The 19,095-nt window shown below is 40.8% G+C and overlaps 1 protein-coding gene across 3 annotated transcripts in view; it reads left to right on the top strand.

Annotated features, from left to right (window-relative positions):
• Window positions 1–19,095, top strand: part of LOC117957402 (protein kinase C beta type-like) — a 93,326-nt gene that overhangs the window by 40,922 nt on the left and 33,309 nt on the right. For all 3 annotated transcript variants that reach the window (XR_004659507.1, XM_034893090.1, XM_034893089.1), the window contains exons 6-9: window positions 6,035–6,191; window positions 7,232–7,366; window positions 10,118–10,214; window positions 14,817–14,960. Coding sequence is in view for 2 of the 3 variants with exons in the window: in XM_034893090.1 (XP_034748981.1) it covers window positions 6,035–6,191; window positions 7,232–7,366; window positions 10,118–10,214; window positions 14,817–14,960 (533 nt within the window). In the remaining variant the exon portion in view is untranslated. The remainder of the gene's footprint in view (window positions 1–6,034; window positions 6,192–7,231; window positions 7,367–10,117; window positions 10,215–14,816; window positions 14,961–19,095) is intronic.

Genomic DNA, 19,095 nt, shown 5'->3' with positions numbered 1-19,095 from the left:
AATATAAACAAAGTGTCCTCTAACTACCGCTAAAACAGGTAGAAATGTCCTGAAAAGAGACAACACATCCAGTACAATGGATCTGCCCATTTCTGTATGTGACAGCATTTTCCTTTCCCCTTCCCTTTTACTGTGTTTCATCCCTCTCTCCTATTCGCTCCTGGTTCCCACGCTTGCAGACTGATCATTAGCTGGGATTTACTGTGGGAAATGATAAGAGAGCAGATTTATCACACAGAGACTGCAGTACAGCCTTAACCTCACAAGTGCTACAGAATAGAATAGAATACAATAGAGCTGAATTGTAGAAACTGGTGAGGAAAATTGACAGCTAATTTTATAAAAAAAAAAAAAAAAGTTTAGTCAATCTGTTGATCAGTCCCAGAGTGCATTACATTATTGTCCAGCCAACAAGGATTGTTTGTTCAACGCTTGCACACTTACAATTGAAGGGGCAATTTGTATGCACCAAATACACACGATAGTGTTACATTGCTGTTTTTAGACAGTTGTGATACAAATCCTTACATTTTCCTTTTTGGTAATAGTTTATGAGCAGTGATAGCAGGCAGTAGGACATGTAGTACTAGTTTCTGTCCACAGGGGTCAGTGTGGAGCCACCAGTAGCTTACTCCCTCATAGCAGTGAGGTGGGGGGAAAAAACCCACCAGCACAGAGCATTGTAGAACCGCTAGGAATTATTCTACAGCTTAAAGTATCTGGAGCTGGTGGAAAGGGCTGCCACACTGAAATATGCATTTGTCCCCAGGACTAGTCGTGGATTTAATCAAAGCAATTGACATGGGTGTAAAGTGACGCTTTATTGATCACTTTTAAGTCATCTCTGTCACTGGAAGATTAGAGCTCAGGGTCAGTGGCCACGGAGATGGAGGATCAGCATCATTCTAGATCAAGGACACTCCAGCAGGGGGAATGCAGTTGGACCTGGGATAGGGGCCTTGTAAGGTGCCCCCTTCCTTTGGTACTGCACATTCTGCCTAATTACTTCATAGCTGTTCTGAAAGGCAGGGTGAATAAAGCCAGTTGTCAGAGAGGAGGCTGAGAATGGTTTACTTATGGGGATAACGGCGCACATTTTCAGACTGTCTCTCTTGGAAGGCAATCGTGGCGTTGCAGTCGGTTATTCTCATGAAAAATGACTGAAATTAATGAAATATTTGTGTGTGAGGAATGATTGAATACAGCTTAAGAGAGAAGTTCAAACCTCACCTCCACACAGCTGGACAATCGCTGTGTGAAATCACAGAAACCCTTACGAAGACTCCGGCTGTCTCTGCGTTATCTCAAAAGCCATGTTTAAAATCTAACAAGCTTCCAAAAGAACCTTAAGAATATACCAAATAGCAGTTTCATTAATTGTATGCACAGCCAAAACACCATTAATAAAACATTTGCCAAAACGTGGTGTCCGGAGATTTTCTGCATGACCCCCTTTGTGAGTTAAAAAACTTAACGTGACATAAATTGCCAGACATTTTATATACTATATCATTGTGTTTGAAGGACACTGCTCTCAGGTTTAAGCTTGGCTGGAGGAATTGTAAGTGAGCAGACTTGTTACATTTTTTATTATTATTGTTATTACATAAAATTAATATCAGGTTCTGAAAAGTATGCTTTACTGTACCAATTAGTCACGATAAAGCTTTTGATCCTAATAGGCCGATTGTTGACTTGTCATCACTTATATAGTCCCGTGATTCAAGAAAAGCCTGTAACTGCTACACTGCCATACAGCATGGTAGCACCAGGCTAACTGAGCCAGGATTTAGTTATGGATTAATATATTTCCTCTGACTAAAAGCAGAACACAGACTATCCACTGCTCCTCCAACCTGCAGACTTTAGTGAAACTCTTGTTGATCCAAAATGTCTGAAATGTGTCAGGAAACACCCACAGCAGAATCACTTAAAGACTACTGAATAGCGCATGTTGCAGAAATAAACAGCAGGGGTTCCACCTGTCATTTCTCAGTAATAAGTAAGTATGTTAACTGAATGCAGATTGTCCCTTCATCGGATTGGGATCCCACTCCGCCAGGGTTGTGATCAACATCAATCAGCGGGTCCTTTTCTTAGGTGTAAGGCAGAGGGGAAGGGTAATATATTTCAGACTAAGGTTAGTCACGTTGGCAAGGGAAAATAGTAAAATGCCAGTTCCTAAAGTAGCAGTCCTAATGGACTGTGCGCCTATTTAACCTCTCTGTTGTTGGCACCAGACTGCAACACATATAGACCCTAAAATGATCAAGTCAACATCTGTCCATTAAACTCATTTTGGGGTTGTTTCCTTCAGTTAAAACTAGTGCTGTCAAACAATTAAAATATTTAATCGTGATTAATTGCATCAGTGTCTTAGTAAACTTGCAATGAATCAGACGTTTTAATATATTCTAAATGTCCCTTGATTTCTGTTTGTCCCATTTTTATTCTCATTTTAATTATCTTATCAACAGGGAAAAGTGGCTCGCCTTGCTTTGTGCAAATGATGTTAATGAAATCAACATTGGCATGTAGCCTACTGTAGTGTTCAATTTCACACGTAACATTCTCACTTGGAGCAAATAATCTCTCACACAATGTAACACTGTCCATCAATAAAAGGGTGAAAAAATACTTTGATACATAATGTGGTATTTCAGACTGGACGTGCTGCGATGATCGCTCAGTTCACAACGACAAAACACACAGATTACTTTGGTCTTGACAATGGAAGCATTTGGCAACTTTTTAAAAGTAAACTTATTGGCGTCCATTTTGGCGTCTCGCGCTCGCCATCCACTCAAAACGGAACGTTACTACTCTTTGGCCGGCTCGTAAGCCCAAACAAGTGTGTACGGCGTGCCTGTTGTTTTGTTTCCGGTCTAGCTAGAACCGGTGTGGTGTTGTAGTTTTTCTACCGTTACTGGTTGTTGCAAGAGAATGTGAAAAAACTACAAAGTGTGCTAGGCCAAAAAGAATGTTAATCTTGCAAGAACAAAAATCAACGTTGTTAAAATTGGTTTGTGTGAACGCCGTTAATAATGCGTTTAACTGACAGCTCTAGTTAAAACTGATGTTGATCTCCCACAGAACACAGAAATATGCTTCACTTAAGCTTCACTTATTTTGCAGCACATGTGAAAGCCAGTAGCAGTTGGAAAGAACATAAGAATCCTACTAAGACTCTGACGAGGCTGTTTCACATTGGAAAAGGTGCACTGCCAACACCCACGCTGCTGTGCACATGCAGTATTCTGCTGTTACTGCACTCTTATCTCCACTCGCCCTCCCTGTAGACTCAAATACACGCATTATCTCTCTCTCACACGCACACATACACACACACACACACACACTCAGGCAAGCTCTTTGCAATTAGCACATACTGTATGAAAGAAAGGATTGCACACATGTATACACAGTCACATGCACATTACACACCTGTACATAGACAAGCAGATCCATTCACTCACACACACACACTCAAACACAGAAACACACACCCTTCTCTATTTACTGTAAGCGTCCTATGAGACCATTTGGCATGCTACCCTCTTTATAGCTCACCTCAACCAGCATTTGATGGTCACTTTAACAGGCATCATCTAATATTTATTGACCTGCTCTACTGAGAGTTTAATGCTGGCCGTTGGGTCTGTGCTGTGGTTAACCTCTTGGAGCTTAGCGTAGTATAGCGACTTTAGCAGCATAAAAACCTCATTCGCATGGAGCGAGCTGCTGGGAAGCTCTCCCCTCAGTCATGGTTTGAAAGGATGCCACATGTCCCCCGCAGCTCTGGGAGCTTTGCATCTCAATTGTTCATTGTAAAAATATAAATAAAAAAAAGCATTTTATTGCAAAAGTGTGCTTTTTGAGCCATAATTCACCATCATATTAGAATAAGACTAAGAAGAAGAAGAATAACCGTCAGACCACCCGAGAAGATGCATTAAACTTTTAAGTACAGTAAAGGGCAACATAGCCTACCCAAACTCAAATGTTCCCAATTTATTTTCAACAAGAGAACTCAATCTGACAGAGACCCCAGAACAAACAGACTTGATTTAAAATAAACCAGAAATAGGCCAAAGTAGGATGATTTGACTGGATTCAAAATGGTGTCAGCCAAACAGAACCGAATAGAGAGAGAATTAACTAACACTGGCAGCAGTGCAGGATCAGAGCTGATTCAGAGTCTGCTCAGGAATTCGACATAGTGACACCCAGGCACTACCCGATTAGATTGACACAACCCAACTTTGGTCCTGGACCAGATTTCAGATTTGAGGATATATAGACACAAGCGTTCAAGAATCTCCACTTATCTTGTGAAGCTGTTTGTTTCATCATTGAACAAATTCTAAACGCATGTAACCCCCCTTATCCCCCCAGTTAATTACGCCTGTTGGTTTGTTTGTAACAATGTAGTATGAACCATAAACCAACAGGAAAGAATGCACCTTTTTTATTTGTGTGACCACATTCTTAGTGTAACTGAACGTGAGTGTAAGTTACACCACACTGAGTGTAAGTGGACTTTGTTTTTCTCCATGTAGATGGATCTTTGGGCACTATGCAGGGTCAGGTTAGATTTTTACTGTTCTTAAAAGGTAATAAATAAGTAATGTCACCTCTTTGGGAGGCCAGGGACCAAACTCAAACCAGTGAGTTCGGTGCGTGCATGTTTAAATGGGGGGGTGGGGGGTGGGGAGGAGAAAGGTTCCTGTGTGTGTGTGTGTGTGTGTGTGTGTGTGTGTGTGTGTCTTGAGTGCTTTCCCTAGCGAGCTGCCTAATACACAGAAGCACCAGCCCTGCTTCTGGTAATTGGATGTGACCTCAGAACTTGACCAGCAACAATAATTGTGCACACACACGCACAAATTCACACACACTCCAATCGCAGGGGATGTTACGCCACTGGAATACAATTACAGCCCAATAACAGACAGCTACAAAGAAGGATTAGTGTTGGAACTGGCAACCTTCATCTGTCTACATGGTCATTATAGACAGATCTGGCAACCTCAAGGCTTTAACCCCCAATCTAACTCTAGGGTATCTGGTGTGTGTGTTTTCCATTGCCTCAAATTTACCATGCCTATGTAATTAGTTTGTTTCAGGGGAGAGTCTTGTTGTTAAATAGATTACAGACAGGATGCACTCTCCAAATTCAAACACACATACACACAGCACTTGAAATGAACACCTGCCAACCTGCTAAATATGGGTTAAAATTAATTATGATGAGTTCCTGGTGGGTTCTGAATAAAATTCTAAGACCCTCATTTTTTGGCATAATTGCTCAAGGTCATGTGCAATTCAAACCCCCCTGCTGTTTCCATCCATGCAGGCTATTGTACAAACGAGTCCAGTAGAGTGAAATATAAATACAAACAAGTGGTGATTATCATCATTTTACTCCTTTTTTAGTTTTTAAGGAAAATGGCTACACAAATGAAGAGTAGGTGTCGGGGGGGGGGGGGTCGATACAGCATAGTATCGTGATATTTATTTAGTGGCAATACTGTATCAATACACAGGCACCAAGTATTGATCTTTTATTATAAATGTGTTGTATATTAGTTTGTTTTATTTAAGTGATTCATAAGGTTACATTTTAACTACCTTTGGTTATTATTATATGCAACAATAGCATAATATTTTAAGTAAATTCAAATCATGATTCTCTTTGTTTACCAGCAAAATGTTTTATTGGTAATACTGTGTCTTTTATTTTTGTTAATGGACATTTTTAATGAGTAGCTCAAGATTTGGGTTCCTATAAAAAAATATATATATTTGCTTGTAGAAAATCTGAGTTTGAAGTCAATCACTTCTAAAAGTCAAGTTCTGCACTCGCACACATAAGCAATTTCCAATTCTCTTCACAGAATGTCATTGTAATTGATGCTGACGTGATATAAAATTCTAATAATGTTTTCTTGTCCAAATTTTCTCTCTCACTTTCACCCTCTATTTTCCTATCACCCTCCTTCTTTCTTTCCTTTTTCCTACATCCTTCTCCCCCCAGTCGGAGAGGGCAGGAATCTGGTTCCCATGGACCCCAACGGTCTGTCAGACCCCTACGTGAAGCTTAAACTGATCCCAGATCCCCGCAGCGAGAGCAAACAGAAGACCAAGACCATAAAGTGCTGCCTCAACCCCATATGGAATGAGACATTTAAATTGTAAGGCCTTAATTATACCTTGTTTGGTGGTCTTTTATTTTATTTATCTTTCTACCTGTCTCTCCCTTTCCTTTTTTCAACCTTCTCTCTCACTTACCAACTGCAGTGTTTTTAGAGCATTGCGTCATAATAGTCTTTCCACGCATGTTTAACCGCTGGCGCTCAGATAAAACATCTGGCTGCTTATATTCATAAAACCTTGCTTTTGGGGTAGTTTCCTGCTGTTGGCTACATTTACATTTTTAATCAGCTTCATCACGGTTTGCATGGAAAGAGACTGAGATTTGCGTTTTCAAGCATCTGGTGGCAGATGTTCAACTTAAAAGGCATTTTTTGCACCTGTCCAACACATCAAAATAAGAGATGATAAAAGGTTTTTTATAAACTTCTTCAAATGTGTGGTCTGAAAAAATCCTGAATGTAACACATTACTACACTTACAGACGGCGTTTGCTATATCTCTACTTTATTTGGAAAATTCAAGACTGCTTTCATGTGGCTTTTAAAGCTGGGAAAGGGTCAAACCATATATACACACGCGCACACACGCACACAACCGGCCAAAAATTGGGGTCACTTAGAAATTTCCATTGAACTCCATTGTAGACAGAATACCAGTTGAGATCAGTTGCGTTGTTTTGCAACAGTTCACATTTTTAACCTGGGCTGCAGTTTTCAGATTACATGAAATGAAATGATATCAGATTAGTGAAGAATGAGACTTTGGAACATTGGATGAATGGTTTGTAATCATGGGCAATGCAGATATGGCATTAAATATCAGCTATCCACTCAGATCAGCTGATATTCTGTCTATAATGGAGTGGGATGAAAATTTGGAAGTGACCCCAAATTTTGACCGTGTGTGTGTGTGTGTGTGTGTGTGTGTGTGTGTGCGCGTGTGCGTGTGCGTGTGCGTGTGCGTGTGTGTGTGTGGATAAATAGCATTTTAATGCTGTCAAACTAAATATTTAGCCAACGGTTGTGTTAGTTTATCCAACAGTTTGTCCAACTGTTGATCATGCATGTTTTTCTCCTAGCCACCTGAAGGAGTACGATAAGGACCGCCGTCTGTCGGTGGAGATTTGGGACTGGGACCTGACCAGCCGCAACGACTTCATGGGATCACTGTCCTTCGGCATCTCAGAGCTCCATAAACAGGGAGTGGATGGATGGTGAGATGAAAGGAGGGATGGGTGGGTGAATTGGGGGGAGGTAGTGGAGAGACATGAGGCAGAAAAACTGCACAGGCAGGGGAGGAGGGAGAGTGGAGGTGACCTTGTTCATTACTGCACTGTTGGAGAAATACTTTAGTTGGAGCTCTTCTTTTTATTCTGGTGAAACTCCGTGCCAAAGCATCTGTACCCTGTCTCTTTATCCCTTCTTCTTTATCGCTCCACCACCCACCCACCCTACCTCCCTCTCTCTCTCTCGGTCTCTCTCGGTCTCTCTCTAGCTCAGTCTCTGTATCTCTCTATCTTCCTCTCTTCCACTCTTTCTCTCTTTTTGCTGACGCTGCCCTGTCAGCGTTTTTAATGAGATGCCAGTGTTTGAGGTGGAATGGTGGAGGTGGAGAGATGCCATTAAAACGCTGATATTCAGAGCAAAGAGAACCCGTAAAAGTGTAAGTTTTTCACTACTCTTTCTACACCTGCTGGCCAGCAGCCAGACGGAGGAACAGAGTGAGAGGGGCTGTTAAAGCAGCTAAACTACTGTATGTTTCTATGTTACTGCTCTGAGGTATTTGATATTGTGTTCAAAAGAGTTTGTAACATAATCGTGCTTTGCTGATCTTAATTAATATAATATTAATTGTTTTCCGGTGTTAATCACTCAATCAATTTTATTTGTTACATTAAATAGTATTCGGTATAATTGCAGATTATCCTACCATCTTCTTTAACTTGTGTATGTAGTTGTCGGGATCATAGCCATAGATGTAGTTAATAGCCATCTCCACCTTTTCCTTCCTTTTCTTTCACTCTGTTTGCATCGGAAAACCTTAGCCTTCTAGCTAGCCCGAGCTAACAGAGTCAGAAGGAGACTGGTGGGTTGATTTCCTTATCCTGATGAGCAACTTGTAGTCATGAAATGGCCACAGAGATGGTTTTGGTAGCTAGAGCTCATCTTCTCCACATATCCCTCTCTGTTTTCTAGGGCTGAGCGATATGGAGAAAAATAAATATCCCAATATTTTTGACAAAATACCTCGATGGCGATATTGTAGGCTTTCACAAAGTATCCACACAATAAGATTTTTGATAAATAATCATCAGTTAAGTTGATATAATAACTGTTTGTAATGGCAAATAATAAAACCGCTAGAACAGTGTGTAAATTACTATACTGTTATGCAGCCTTTAAAAACACTTGTCATATCAGGATATTACGGTATCCAACATTTAAGAAGATATCTAGCCAAATATATCAATTTCGATACAGTATCGTTGTATTGCCCAGCCCTAACCCTGCTCTGATGTTTTAAATTTGAAAACTTGACCAGCCAGCTGGCTAGCTAGCCCGGCCTGGCAGAGTCGGCAGAATGTTGAGTTGATGTCCTGATCCTGATGAGCGACTCACGTGCCATCACCGTCCAACGTCAACCGTATAACCACCGCTGATAGAGAGGAGGCTGGAGGGTCCTCACCTTCTAGAATATGAATAGGGTGAAGTTGCTAGCACAAACTGAGTAAACTCCATCACTATCCAAACAGAGTAGAAGCAACATTTTCTGAAAGAAGAACTGCAACCTGTTGGCAGTCTTTCATTCCTTTAGATGTTTCCACTATGCAAAGGACCGGTGAATTCATATTCACTGGGCACTGTGTTTCCTCTGAGGAAAAGTCTCCACATGATTCCCAAACTGTTAGCGCATCATGGCGGGGTAATAGTGAATGTGGATGGTCATGATAGTCACAGACTCTAACACACCCATGATGTATGAAAACCTATGTCTTCTGATCTTACCTCAGCGTATCCAAGAGCGTATCCCGGTCACAAAATCACCAAAGGTGTGTTTGGCACCCCCTCAATGCTACGGGCAGAGCGCATTTGACTGTAATTGTGACACACCCCAAGCTTCATAAAAGTAGACCCCTAAGACTGATTTTGCAGAACTTTATATTTAATAAGCAGCAAATTATATAAATGCCATACCTTTCATGTAACAAGTGAATGAAACAAATACCCCTCAGACAGATTTAAGTCAGTAAATTCATCCCTCCAAGTTACATCAAAGGCCAAAACTGGTGGTGCAGACTCAGACGTGGAGCGTATTTAACTTACAAACAGCAGCAAAAGTCCAAATGTCTGATTGAATCAGGCTGGTAGGCTCCCTCTCAGGTTGGTAGAATGCCAACAACAGCCACACACACTTTTTCAAACTGCTGTTTGTTGACGGCCCTGCCCACATACAACGATACAGCTAACTGTTTACATAGCACCAAAAAGTCAATAAACTAAAGACAATAAAAGAGGAATGGTGCAGATTTAAAATGCTCACAACCAACAGGATTCACATTTTCTGTGGATGAAACCGTAAAATTGTTGAAAGTTTAGATGTGTGTCACTTAAACATAAAGACCCAGCACAATTGTATTTACTATAAGTACCATGTTAAAGCTGTGAGGAGTGAGCTTGTGTTTAAGGGGTTCAATATGAAAAATTATATTCTATTGATTTTGTTAAATAATATGCATCTCAGCTGTGTTTTGGGCCCATCTCTGTCAGGCTTTGCTGGATCACCATGAAGGATAGGGAATTACTAAATAACCAGCTGATTATTCTTTAGGACTTTAAATCAGTCAGCAGCTTCAGCTAATGGAAGCAGTTAAACGCTTAAATTGTATAAACTAATTGGGAATTGATTTGACTGGAAATATTCTCTCTCTCTCTCTCTCTCTCTCTCTCTCGCTCTCTCTCTCCAGGTTTAAGCTGCTCTCCCAGGAGGAAGGAGAGTATTTCAATGTTCCTGTTGCTCCAGAGGGGGAGGAGGGCAACGAGGAGCTACGGCAGAAGTTTGAGGTGTGTGTGAATCCTCACCTTTTAGTCTCTTTGTGTTTTTATGTGGAAGCACTTTCAAATGTGTGCCTGAATGTGTTGGAGTGCGTCGGTGGTTGTTTGTTTGTTTGTTTGTTTGTGTGTGTGTGTGTGTGTGTGTGTGTGTGTGTGTGTGTGTGTGTGTGTGTGTGTGTGTGCAAACACTATGCATCTGTGTGTGTCTGAATGAGAGCCTCCCTGGGAGATCTGTTAGCAGTTGGCAGGCACACTTATAGTACCATCCGGTCTGGCACACTGCAGGTCCAGACGTGTGTGTGTGTGTGTGTGTGTGTGTGTGTGACCAGTAGACCCACTCATTAACACACATTTGGCAGTGGAGAGGATAACCCCGCTCTGTGTGTTTCCTCCTTTTTTCTTTTCTTTTCCTTTCCTCTCCTCCTTCTGTCTTGCTGACACTAAACTGCAGAACGTCATTCTGAAATGTGTTGATCATAGTGGAGTTGTTCGGGTGCAATTTTGCTGTCTCTTTTTCTCACCTGTCCAAACTCCCGTTGCAGTTAAGAGGATTGCCAGCAATCGGTTAGCTTAGATTAGCTTAGCATAAAGACCGGAAACAGGGAGAACAGCTAGCCTGGCCCTGTCACAAAATCCATCCACTACCCCCTCTAAAGCTCACTTTAACATGAACATGTTATATCTGGTTTGTGGAAACTGAAGTGTAAAAACAAGGCGCCGGTAGTTGAACAGTCCAGCTGTTTCCCTGTGTCCAGTTGTGCTAAGCTAACCAGCTGCTGGTTGTAGCCTCATACTTACCATACAGACAAATGAGTGATATTGACCTTGATTTGTTTTCCAAGACGAATCTACATCACATGCCCGTCCGTCGGTCTGACATTTATTTCACTTGTAAAGAAATACATAACATGGATTTTCTGCTTTTGCGCTGTTTTGCTGGAAATGGATATGTTCTTTGTACCATAAGCGGTACCGTTCAAAAATATTTAGGTGAGTCATTGATTAAAAAAAGAAGTATAGTATATATCGATTCTAGGGAAAATAATCTATTTTAAAAATTGTCAAAAAAAGTCACAATACATATGATTTTCTTTCCTACCCCCAATAATCAACCTTTGGACCTAAGTCCTTCCCTCATCTGTGGGCGTTGCTGTGTGGGTGTCTTACACACTTTCCTGTAGATAGATCTGTTGTTTAGAATGTTGTAGCCTTCTATCCTCCCATTTCTCTCCTTTCTTCTTCCTCCATGTTTATTTTGCTTTTCTTTCTTTTCTTCACTTATCTATTTTGTCCTCTGTCACCTTCAGTGCCCCCCTGTGTGTTTCTCTCTCTTTATCTGTTTTTCTTTCCTTCCTTCTCCTCAAGGTCATGATCCTCAGACGTTCACTGAGACACATTCTCAGGGGGCCAGCTATCACTCACACACACACACGCACGCACACACATACACACAAACACACACACACACACACACACACACAAACACACACACACAAAAGCAAGCATGTAGGCAACTTCTAGGGTGTAGCTCTCAGAGAGATGGCAGAGAGAAAGAAAGACACAGACAAACAGAGAGAGAATTCACTTTGGTAACATTACCTTCATGCCTCCATTCACCTTATCCAGAATCACACAAGACAGTCAGTGACAGACAGTGATAAATAATGCACACACCAAGACCCAGACAAACTTGAGTTATTCAGAGGAAGTAAGAGAAGAAGCAGGCTCCTAGATTTACAATCATGTCATCCTCATTTAAAGCTGAAACACATTTCTGTATCTCATTTCAATTCATTTTAATAAAGCCATTTTTATCAAAATACATTTTTCCAGTATATTGAAAAACAATAAAGTCAGCTGCTCTTTCTTTGCCATTTCTTTCTTTCTTCCCCCTCCGTCCTCCTCCACCTCACTTTTTCTTCATTTTAATTTTTTTGTTTCTCTAATTCCTTTCCTTTCTTCTTGTTATCTTTGCATATCCTACTTTCTAACTCTCTTCTCTTCCTTACACACATGCTGGTTGCAGGTGCATTTCCCGTCACCACTGACGTTCATAAGTACTCCTTATTCACATTAAACCTATTCAGGGAGAAATAGAAAATGTATCATATTTTGCTGCTGCCATTCATTCTTATTTTTTACCTTTTAAAATGTGCACAAACATATTTGGACACATAGACAGAGAGAGCAGCATTGATTTCTGAAGGCTTTGAGAGTGCTGCTTTCAGCATGCTCTGCTGCTCACAAATACTTCAGCTGTGTGTTTGTGTGTGTGTGTGTGTGTGTGTGTGTGTGTGTGTGTGTGTGTGTGTGTGTGTGTGTGTGTGTGTGTGTGTGTGTGTGTGTGTGTGTGTGTGTGCATCAGAGCAGATGGAGATAGATAGAGCCTTTTATCCATTGATGAGTCGGGAACCGCATGGGTTGCAACACACACACACACACACACACACCAAACAGTGTGGGGAGCAGCAGAGTACTTGGATGCTTCACTCTGACAATTTTCCAGACAAAGCGGTGGAGAAATTACTGCACAGGACAGAAGAAGTGCAGAGAGCCTCAGTGCGGATCAGCAATTTAAGATAAGATAGGATAAGATGTACTCATTCTGTACCTCTGTCTCTGAGTGTGCAGGCATTTTGTAAATGTATTAAGACTAAATTGAAGCATGGCTTAACAAAGTGGAGAATAAGATGATAAATAGATAAGATTATAAGAGGAAATACTTTCTTACGACAGAGAAGGACTAGAGAGTGTGACAAGGTCGAGGTAGAGAGGAACGAACTATGAGAGAGACAGGATATAGCGGAGAGACCCAGGACGTGGTGACAGACATGAACAAATGGAGAGTCATGGACACAGGCCACATTTATAAAGATGAAGTAGAAATTAATTATAGAGAAAAGAGAAAAAGTACAAAAACTCTCTGAGTGAGTGTTTGAAGGGCAGAAACAAGGGAAGTGGTGTCAGTCATGATTGAATAGAGCAGATTTCTTAGGAAAGTGTGATGTGCCTTCACAGAATAAATGAAATAGAATGAACCAAACGGCTAAAAACGGCTAAAAGTTTTCTCTGGGATATTAGAATCTCCCAAATTTAAAATAAAAAACAATAACTGTTGTTGTTTCAGCAATGTTGAGTATGTATGTTTTTTTTTGCACTGTGTGATATTTATTTCACTAACAGTTCAAATGTGTCTGGCTGTGATATCGTCTTCTCTTTTGCTAGTATGTTTATGACTTTGACATGTGAAATGTGTGTTTCTGCCTATTATTTCATTGTAAAGTGAAGCTTCTAACATATTTTGTATTTGGTAGTGTTGGTAGTGATCTTTGATGACTTTGCTTCACTAGGAAAATGCTTCCCCCGCCTTAAATGTGGCCTTTTTAATCAGCTGTCAAACATCTTTTGATATCAATGACATACAGTATTTAGCACATTTGCCATGAGCAATAAATCTTGGCTCTAGATAATTAGCAGCATTACCAATGTGAGTTTCTCAAATGATGACAATATTTCACATACATGTTAATGATACACAGAAAAAGGACGTTATTATTGGCCCCCCATTTTTGGCATGCTAACCCAATGTACGTTAAACTGATTTAACCTTCAAGGCCTTTTCCTCACAATCTGCCATTTCAATCAGAAAAGACTAGTTTGAAGATATGCAAAAGTTATACACAGCATGATAAAATGTACAGTTATTTGAATAACAGCGGATTTGGAAGAACATCAATTAAATGTTAGGTCCTTCTGAAAGAATTTACACTGAGCTACATTTCAATCAGGAGAGACATGTTTGCAGAAATGCAAAAAAGTTTACTGTACAGCATTATAATATGTACAAAGTATTTGAAGATTAGACTCCATCATTATAGTAATAGTTCGTAACTAGGGGGGGAGAACAATCATAAGCCCTTCGATGGAATCTAGACACCGGCGGTGGCAACCAAGGAGCCCGAAGAGCAGACCGAAGGAGGCTCCGGACCGGTCAGCTGGAGTAGACGATGACTGGATGTGGAAGGGAGGTGGAGGGTTGCACGCTTTGCCTGAAACCACAGCTGATAGCAAAGGGAGAAACAGATTTAAAGCAGGGTTGTGATTCTGTGATTGGCCCTTGAAATATGTGTATGATTCTGATTGGTTTAGCAGGAAGGTGAGCGCCTCCAACAGCTAATTCGATTTAGGAAGAGAGCATTGATTAAGATTTCCTGAAAGAATTTACGCTGAGCTACATTAGACAAACCTCTCAAGGCTTGAGATGTTTTAATACTGAAACAACAGCCCCCGCCACCGTTGTTTTATTCCCAATTTATTGTCACGTGAAGTAAAGTGCAAAATCATGGTGCCTACCAATACGTTTGTCATGATACCATATAGTGGTTAAGACAAATATGGTTTGGAAAAATCAATAAGTAAATATTTCACTTCCCTTAACAAATACTGTTAAAAGGCCCTATATCACCAGCTGCCCCATTATAACTTCTACATACATCTCATACATCTATTTGCCAACTCCATCCTCTATTTCTCCACTTACAGCCTGTAGTCTCTTTATATGTTGAAGGTTTTGTCTCATATCATCCCCTATTCTCTTCTTTTCTCATCTAGAGAGCTAAGATTGGCCCAGACAAAAACAAAGAAGGCAAGGCGGCCAATGCTGCATCCCGGTTCGACTCCAATGGCAACCAAGATCGCATGAAGCTGGCTGATTTTAACTTCCTGATGGTGCTTGGCAAGGGCAGCTTTGGCAAGGTGAGGCCGTGTTGCTGATGTTTGTCTAACATCTGTTTTATCTGTTACTATGTATGTGCCACTGGTGTGTGTTTGCAAAGGACTGTGCGGTGCTAGCAGCATTCTACACACCTTGAGGAATGCAATGTATGTCCACTCGGCAGCAGATGTATCATTAGGTGTTCTGGGTGACACTAGAACATTTGGGTGGAAATTCCAAATTTTGCACAAAGTAACTATTATGGGGACACTTAGCCTTTATAACTTTAGTGGATAAACAGCTCCAGCCAAGATGGTAATTACAGTAGAGAATAGTTCTAAAGTCAAAGTAATCTGAGTTAAATGGCAATATTCAGTATATCTGAAGATCTTAACTTTTTTTTAACATGAGCCACCAAGAGCTAATAGTCATTCCAGACCAGGTCAGGCTGTAGCTGCAAAAAAATTTTTTTATGAATGCACACACCCAATGCGCCCAAGAACCCTATTATAAGCGTAGTTGTCATGGGTCTGCAAATACACAGTTAACACAAGTACATGTATATTGGGGCTCTAACTGTGTGCTATGATGAATACATCTCTGAGCATTTGTTTGTGTTTGACAAAGTACCAGAGCTCTCTATCCACACACACAGCTTAGAGGAAAGAAAGGAGACAGAAAGAGGAGATTTTAAGGCAATGGAGCACAGTTAGACGGAGATGGATGAAGGGAAAGAGACGGCAGAGGAATGACGTGACAAGTGGTGAGAGTGATGAAAGAAGAGGGAGACAGAGATGTGAGAGCGCGGCGGCAAGGTTGACGTGAATGAATTGAGAGAGGTAAAAACGTCAGACTGAATGAAAAGAGGTAGAGTGGGAAAGAAGGGGGAAACCTTGGAAGGTAAGACTTACGTGAATGAATGGAAATCGAGGCAAGAAACAGAAAGAATGGAAAGATGTGGTGAGAGAAAAAAAGGGGAAGTGAGAGACAAAATTGGGTAAACGATGGGTGGAGAAGCAGGGGTGGAGAGAGAGAGTAACTAAAAGAGAGCCACACAGAGAGAGAGAGAGAGAGAGAGAGAGACCATTGTCTGTGTACCAGACCTGTATGCTGGCTGCCTGTTTCCATGGTAACAGGCATTTAAAGCAACACTGATGCGTCAATGTGGAGAGACTGAGTCGAGGGTCAATCATTACTGGAATACCCGACACACAGATTCCCCGAACATGCACAGATGCGCATGAGTGCACGGAAAATCACACGCATGCCTACATACACGCACACACATTCCTCATTTAGGCACACACAAATGCATTTTGTTAATACTGGCTCAGAGAAACACACAGAACATTAGACAGATACACACACACATATATATAATAACCACATGCAAAAACAAGGCGTTCCTGTGACGTGTGTGTCACTTTGATGGCTCCTGAGTTTGTGTGGGAGGCTGGTACCTTCAGTGCTGCTCTTTCTGCCTCAGTGTCTGAGGACATCTGCATCACAATACAGCTGCTAACATTTCTCTGCAGACACACACACAAACACACGCACACACACACCCACACACACACTCGTATTTCACAGGCAAACGCATGCTTCAGCCTGATCTGTTATGTCATGTCTCTAAACACACATACACACACACACACACACACACACACACACACACTACAAGCAGAATCGCGTATGATGCTGCATTGTTTCTGATTCAGTTATATTACAGGAAATGAGCATTTTGACCTGTGTTGTGTGAATAACAGCCAAATCTTAGCTCCCTGACATGTTTATCTTTTTCTGGATCGATATATTGATTCGATGATGAACGATCCAATGTCATTGACGCAAAGTGAAAATATCAAATTATCATTGAACATGTTTAAAATGTGCTTTACTTTTGAAATTCCCACTTTATATTAAACATCGTTGTTTTTCATTTAAATATCTGAACAAAAAAGCTTAGTAATAAAATTGTCAAATCATATTTGAGTTGCTTTTGTGAGTTCATCAATGTAAGTGATTGTGTTAAATGAGCATACGTATTGTCTCAAATCGATCACGGGCCTCTGAATTGAATAATAATAATGTAATATTGGATAATGATAAAACTTGTGGTCTCGTGTTTTTGCTCTTGCAACATGGAATGCGATGCCATGTGGCCGGGAACAGTGAGCACATACAAATGCTATGTGGACATACTGTAAGAACGTCTATACTTAAAAAATAATCATCAAAGCACACTAGCAGCCTGAAGATGTCTCACTGTGTCCTACAGTGACCATCTGTGTGGGGCTAGACAGAATATATAAAGCCCATATTATAGACTATATGATATATGACAGTTTAGAATAATACAACACAGCCCACTGTAATACATCATGGAGAAGCTTCATACAGTGCAGTGCAGTTGAGTGTGGATTCATTTGTTTTCCCTGGGTAAATTCACTCTGCAAGGTCAGCAGAGAAAACACTGTAGCATCATTTACGACATATGACAGTTAATATACTGAGGACTGCTTTTCTGTCAAATGACCCTGGACAGCTTTCTTGGATAAAAGGGCATTGTTTATAGTGCTAAACGTCACAATTCATAGAAGAGTACTATAGCTAGTTTAGGAATGACACTGCCCAAGATTACCTTGAATAAGACACTGAACCAGGATGAGCCTGATATGTATTCTTTTTCACCGAGGGCAGCGTGTTATGATCCCAAAGAGCTTCTGTTGTTGACTTTGTGTCCTGCGCGTCTTAGGATTTGGATGAAACCCTGTGGTTTTATGTCTTCTTCCTCTTGTATTGGTCTTGTCCTTGCGGTTGCATAAAATGAGCTTTGGGCCAGATGGTGTCCTTCCTCTCTGTTTCAACTTTATAGAGTTTCTATTTACATATTCACAGTGCCACCATATGGGACAAATACACACACACACACTCACGCACAAACACACACGCACATACATGTGTAAAGGCATTTATAACATGCATGCATACATTTAAAATGTAAACATTCTAAAACATTTTAATCACACATACTGTAATACACCACACACACAAGGCAAGGCAGCTTTATTTTTATTTCACATTTTAGCAACAGGGCAATTCAAAGTGCTTTACACAAAATCAGTTAAGAAACAGTCATAAAATAAAAGCACAAGAATAAAAGTTACAGTGCAGCATACGAAATTTAACATTAAATAAATGAACATCATTTAAAGAAAGGCAACATCAAAACGAAAAGTTTTCAGCCTTGATTTAAAAGAACTGAGACTAGCAGCGGATCTGCAGGTTTGGGAGAGTTTGTTCCAGAGGAGCATAGAAACTGAACACTGCTTCACCCTGTTTAGTTCTGACTCAGAGGACAGAAAGCAGACCTGTCCCAGATGACCTAAGAGGTCTGGGGGGGTCATAGTGTAGTAGCAGATCAGAAATGTATTTTGGCCCTAAACCATTAAGTGATACACACACACAGCACAAACTGCACACAAACAACTGTTTATAAGACAAACCCACATAAAAACACACATTAAAAGCCCTAACACACAATATTTTCTCCCAACTCACACATGGACACACACCCAATTCCCTCCACTCTCCCTCACATACTGTAGCTTATTGGCAATTTCTTTAGATATGGAGGAGAATTAGCTCCTAAACTGATGCTGCTGTGTTACCTCAGTTGAAGACTGATTGGACAAAAACCCGGTCACCCCTCTCTCACTATCTTCTTCCATCTTTTGTACCTCCACGTTCACCGCCTATGTCATTTAACACACACACACGCACGCACACACACACTTACTGTACACCTGGTTCTGTGAAATAGTATCCTACCAGCATAAATCCAACTTCAACATAGAGTATATCCAAATTTGAATGCCGAAGAGTGTAATGCACATTCTTAATGTGCCCTCTTTTAAACACACTTTTACTGTATACACACACTCTCACACACACACACACATTTATATACTGTATATATACCTGCATGTCCATCTGGGCTGCACTCCTTGTAGTAGCCCGAACCCAATCACCCCTCCACATTATCATACCTGAATATTTATATGGCATAAACTGCAAAGCTGCTAAGTTTCTGATCTCTTATCCATCCATCCATCCATCTTCGACCGCTTATCCGGTATCGGGTCGCGGGGGCAGCAGCTCCAGCAGGGGACCCCA

The sequence above is a fragment of the Etheostoma cragini genome, chromosome 15 (assembly GCF_013103735.1).
Source record: "Etheostoma cragini isolate CJK2018 chromosome 15, CSU_Ecrag_1.0, whole genome shotgun sequence".
NCBI classification, from domain to species: Eukaryota; Metazoa; Chordata; class Actinopteri; order Perciformes; family Percidae; genus Etheostoma; species Etheostoma cragini.
The sequence above is the reverse complement of the archived record's forward strand: the minus strand, read 5'-3'. Positions and strand labels throughout refer to the sequence as shown.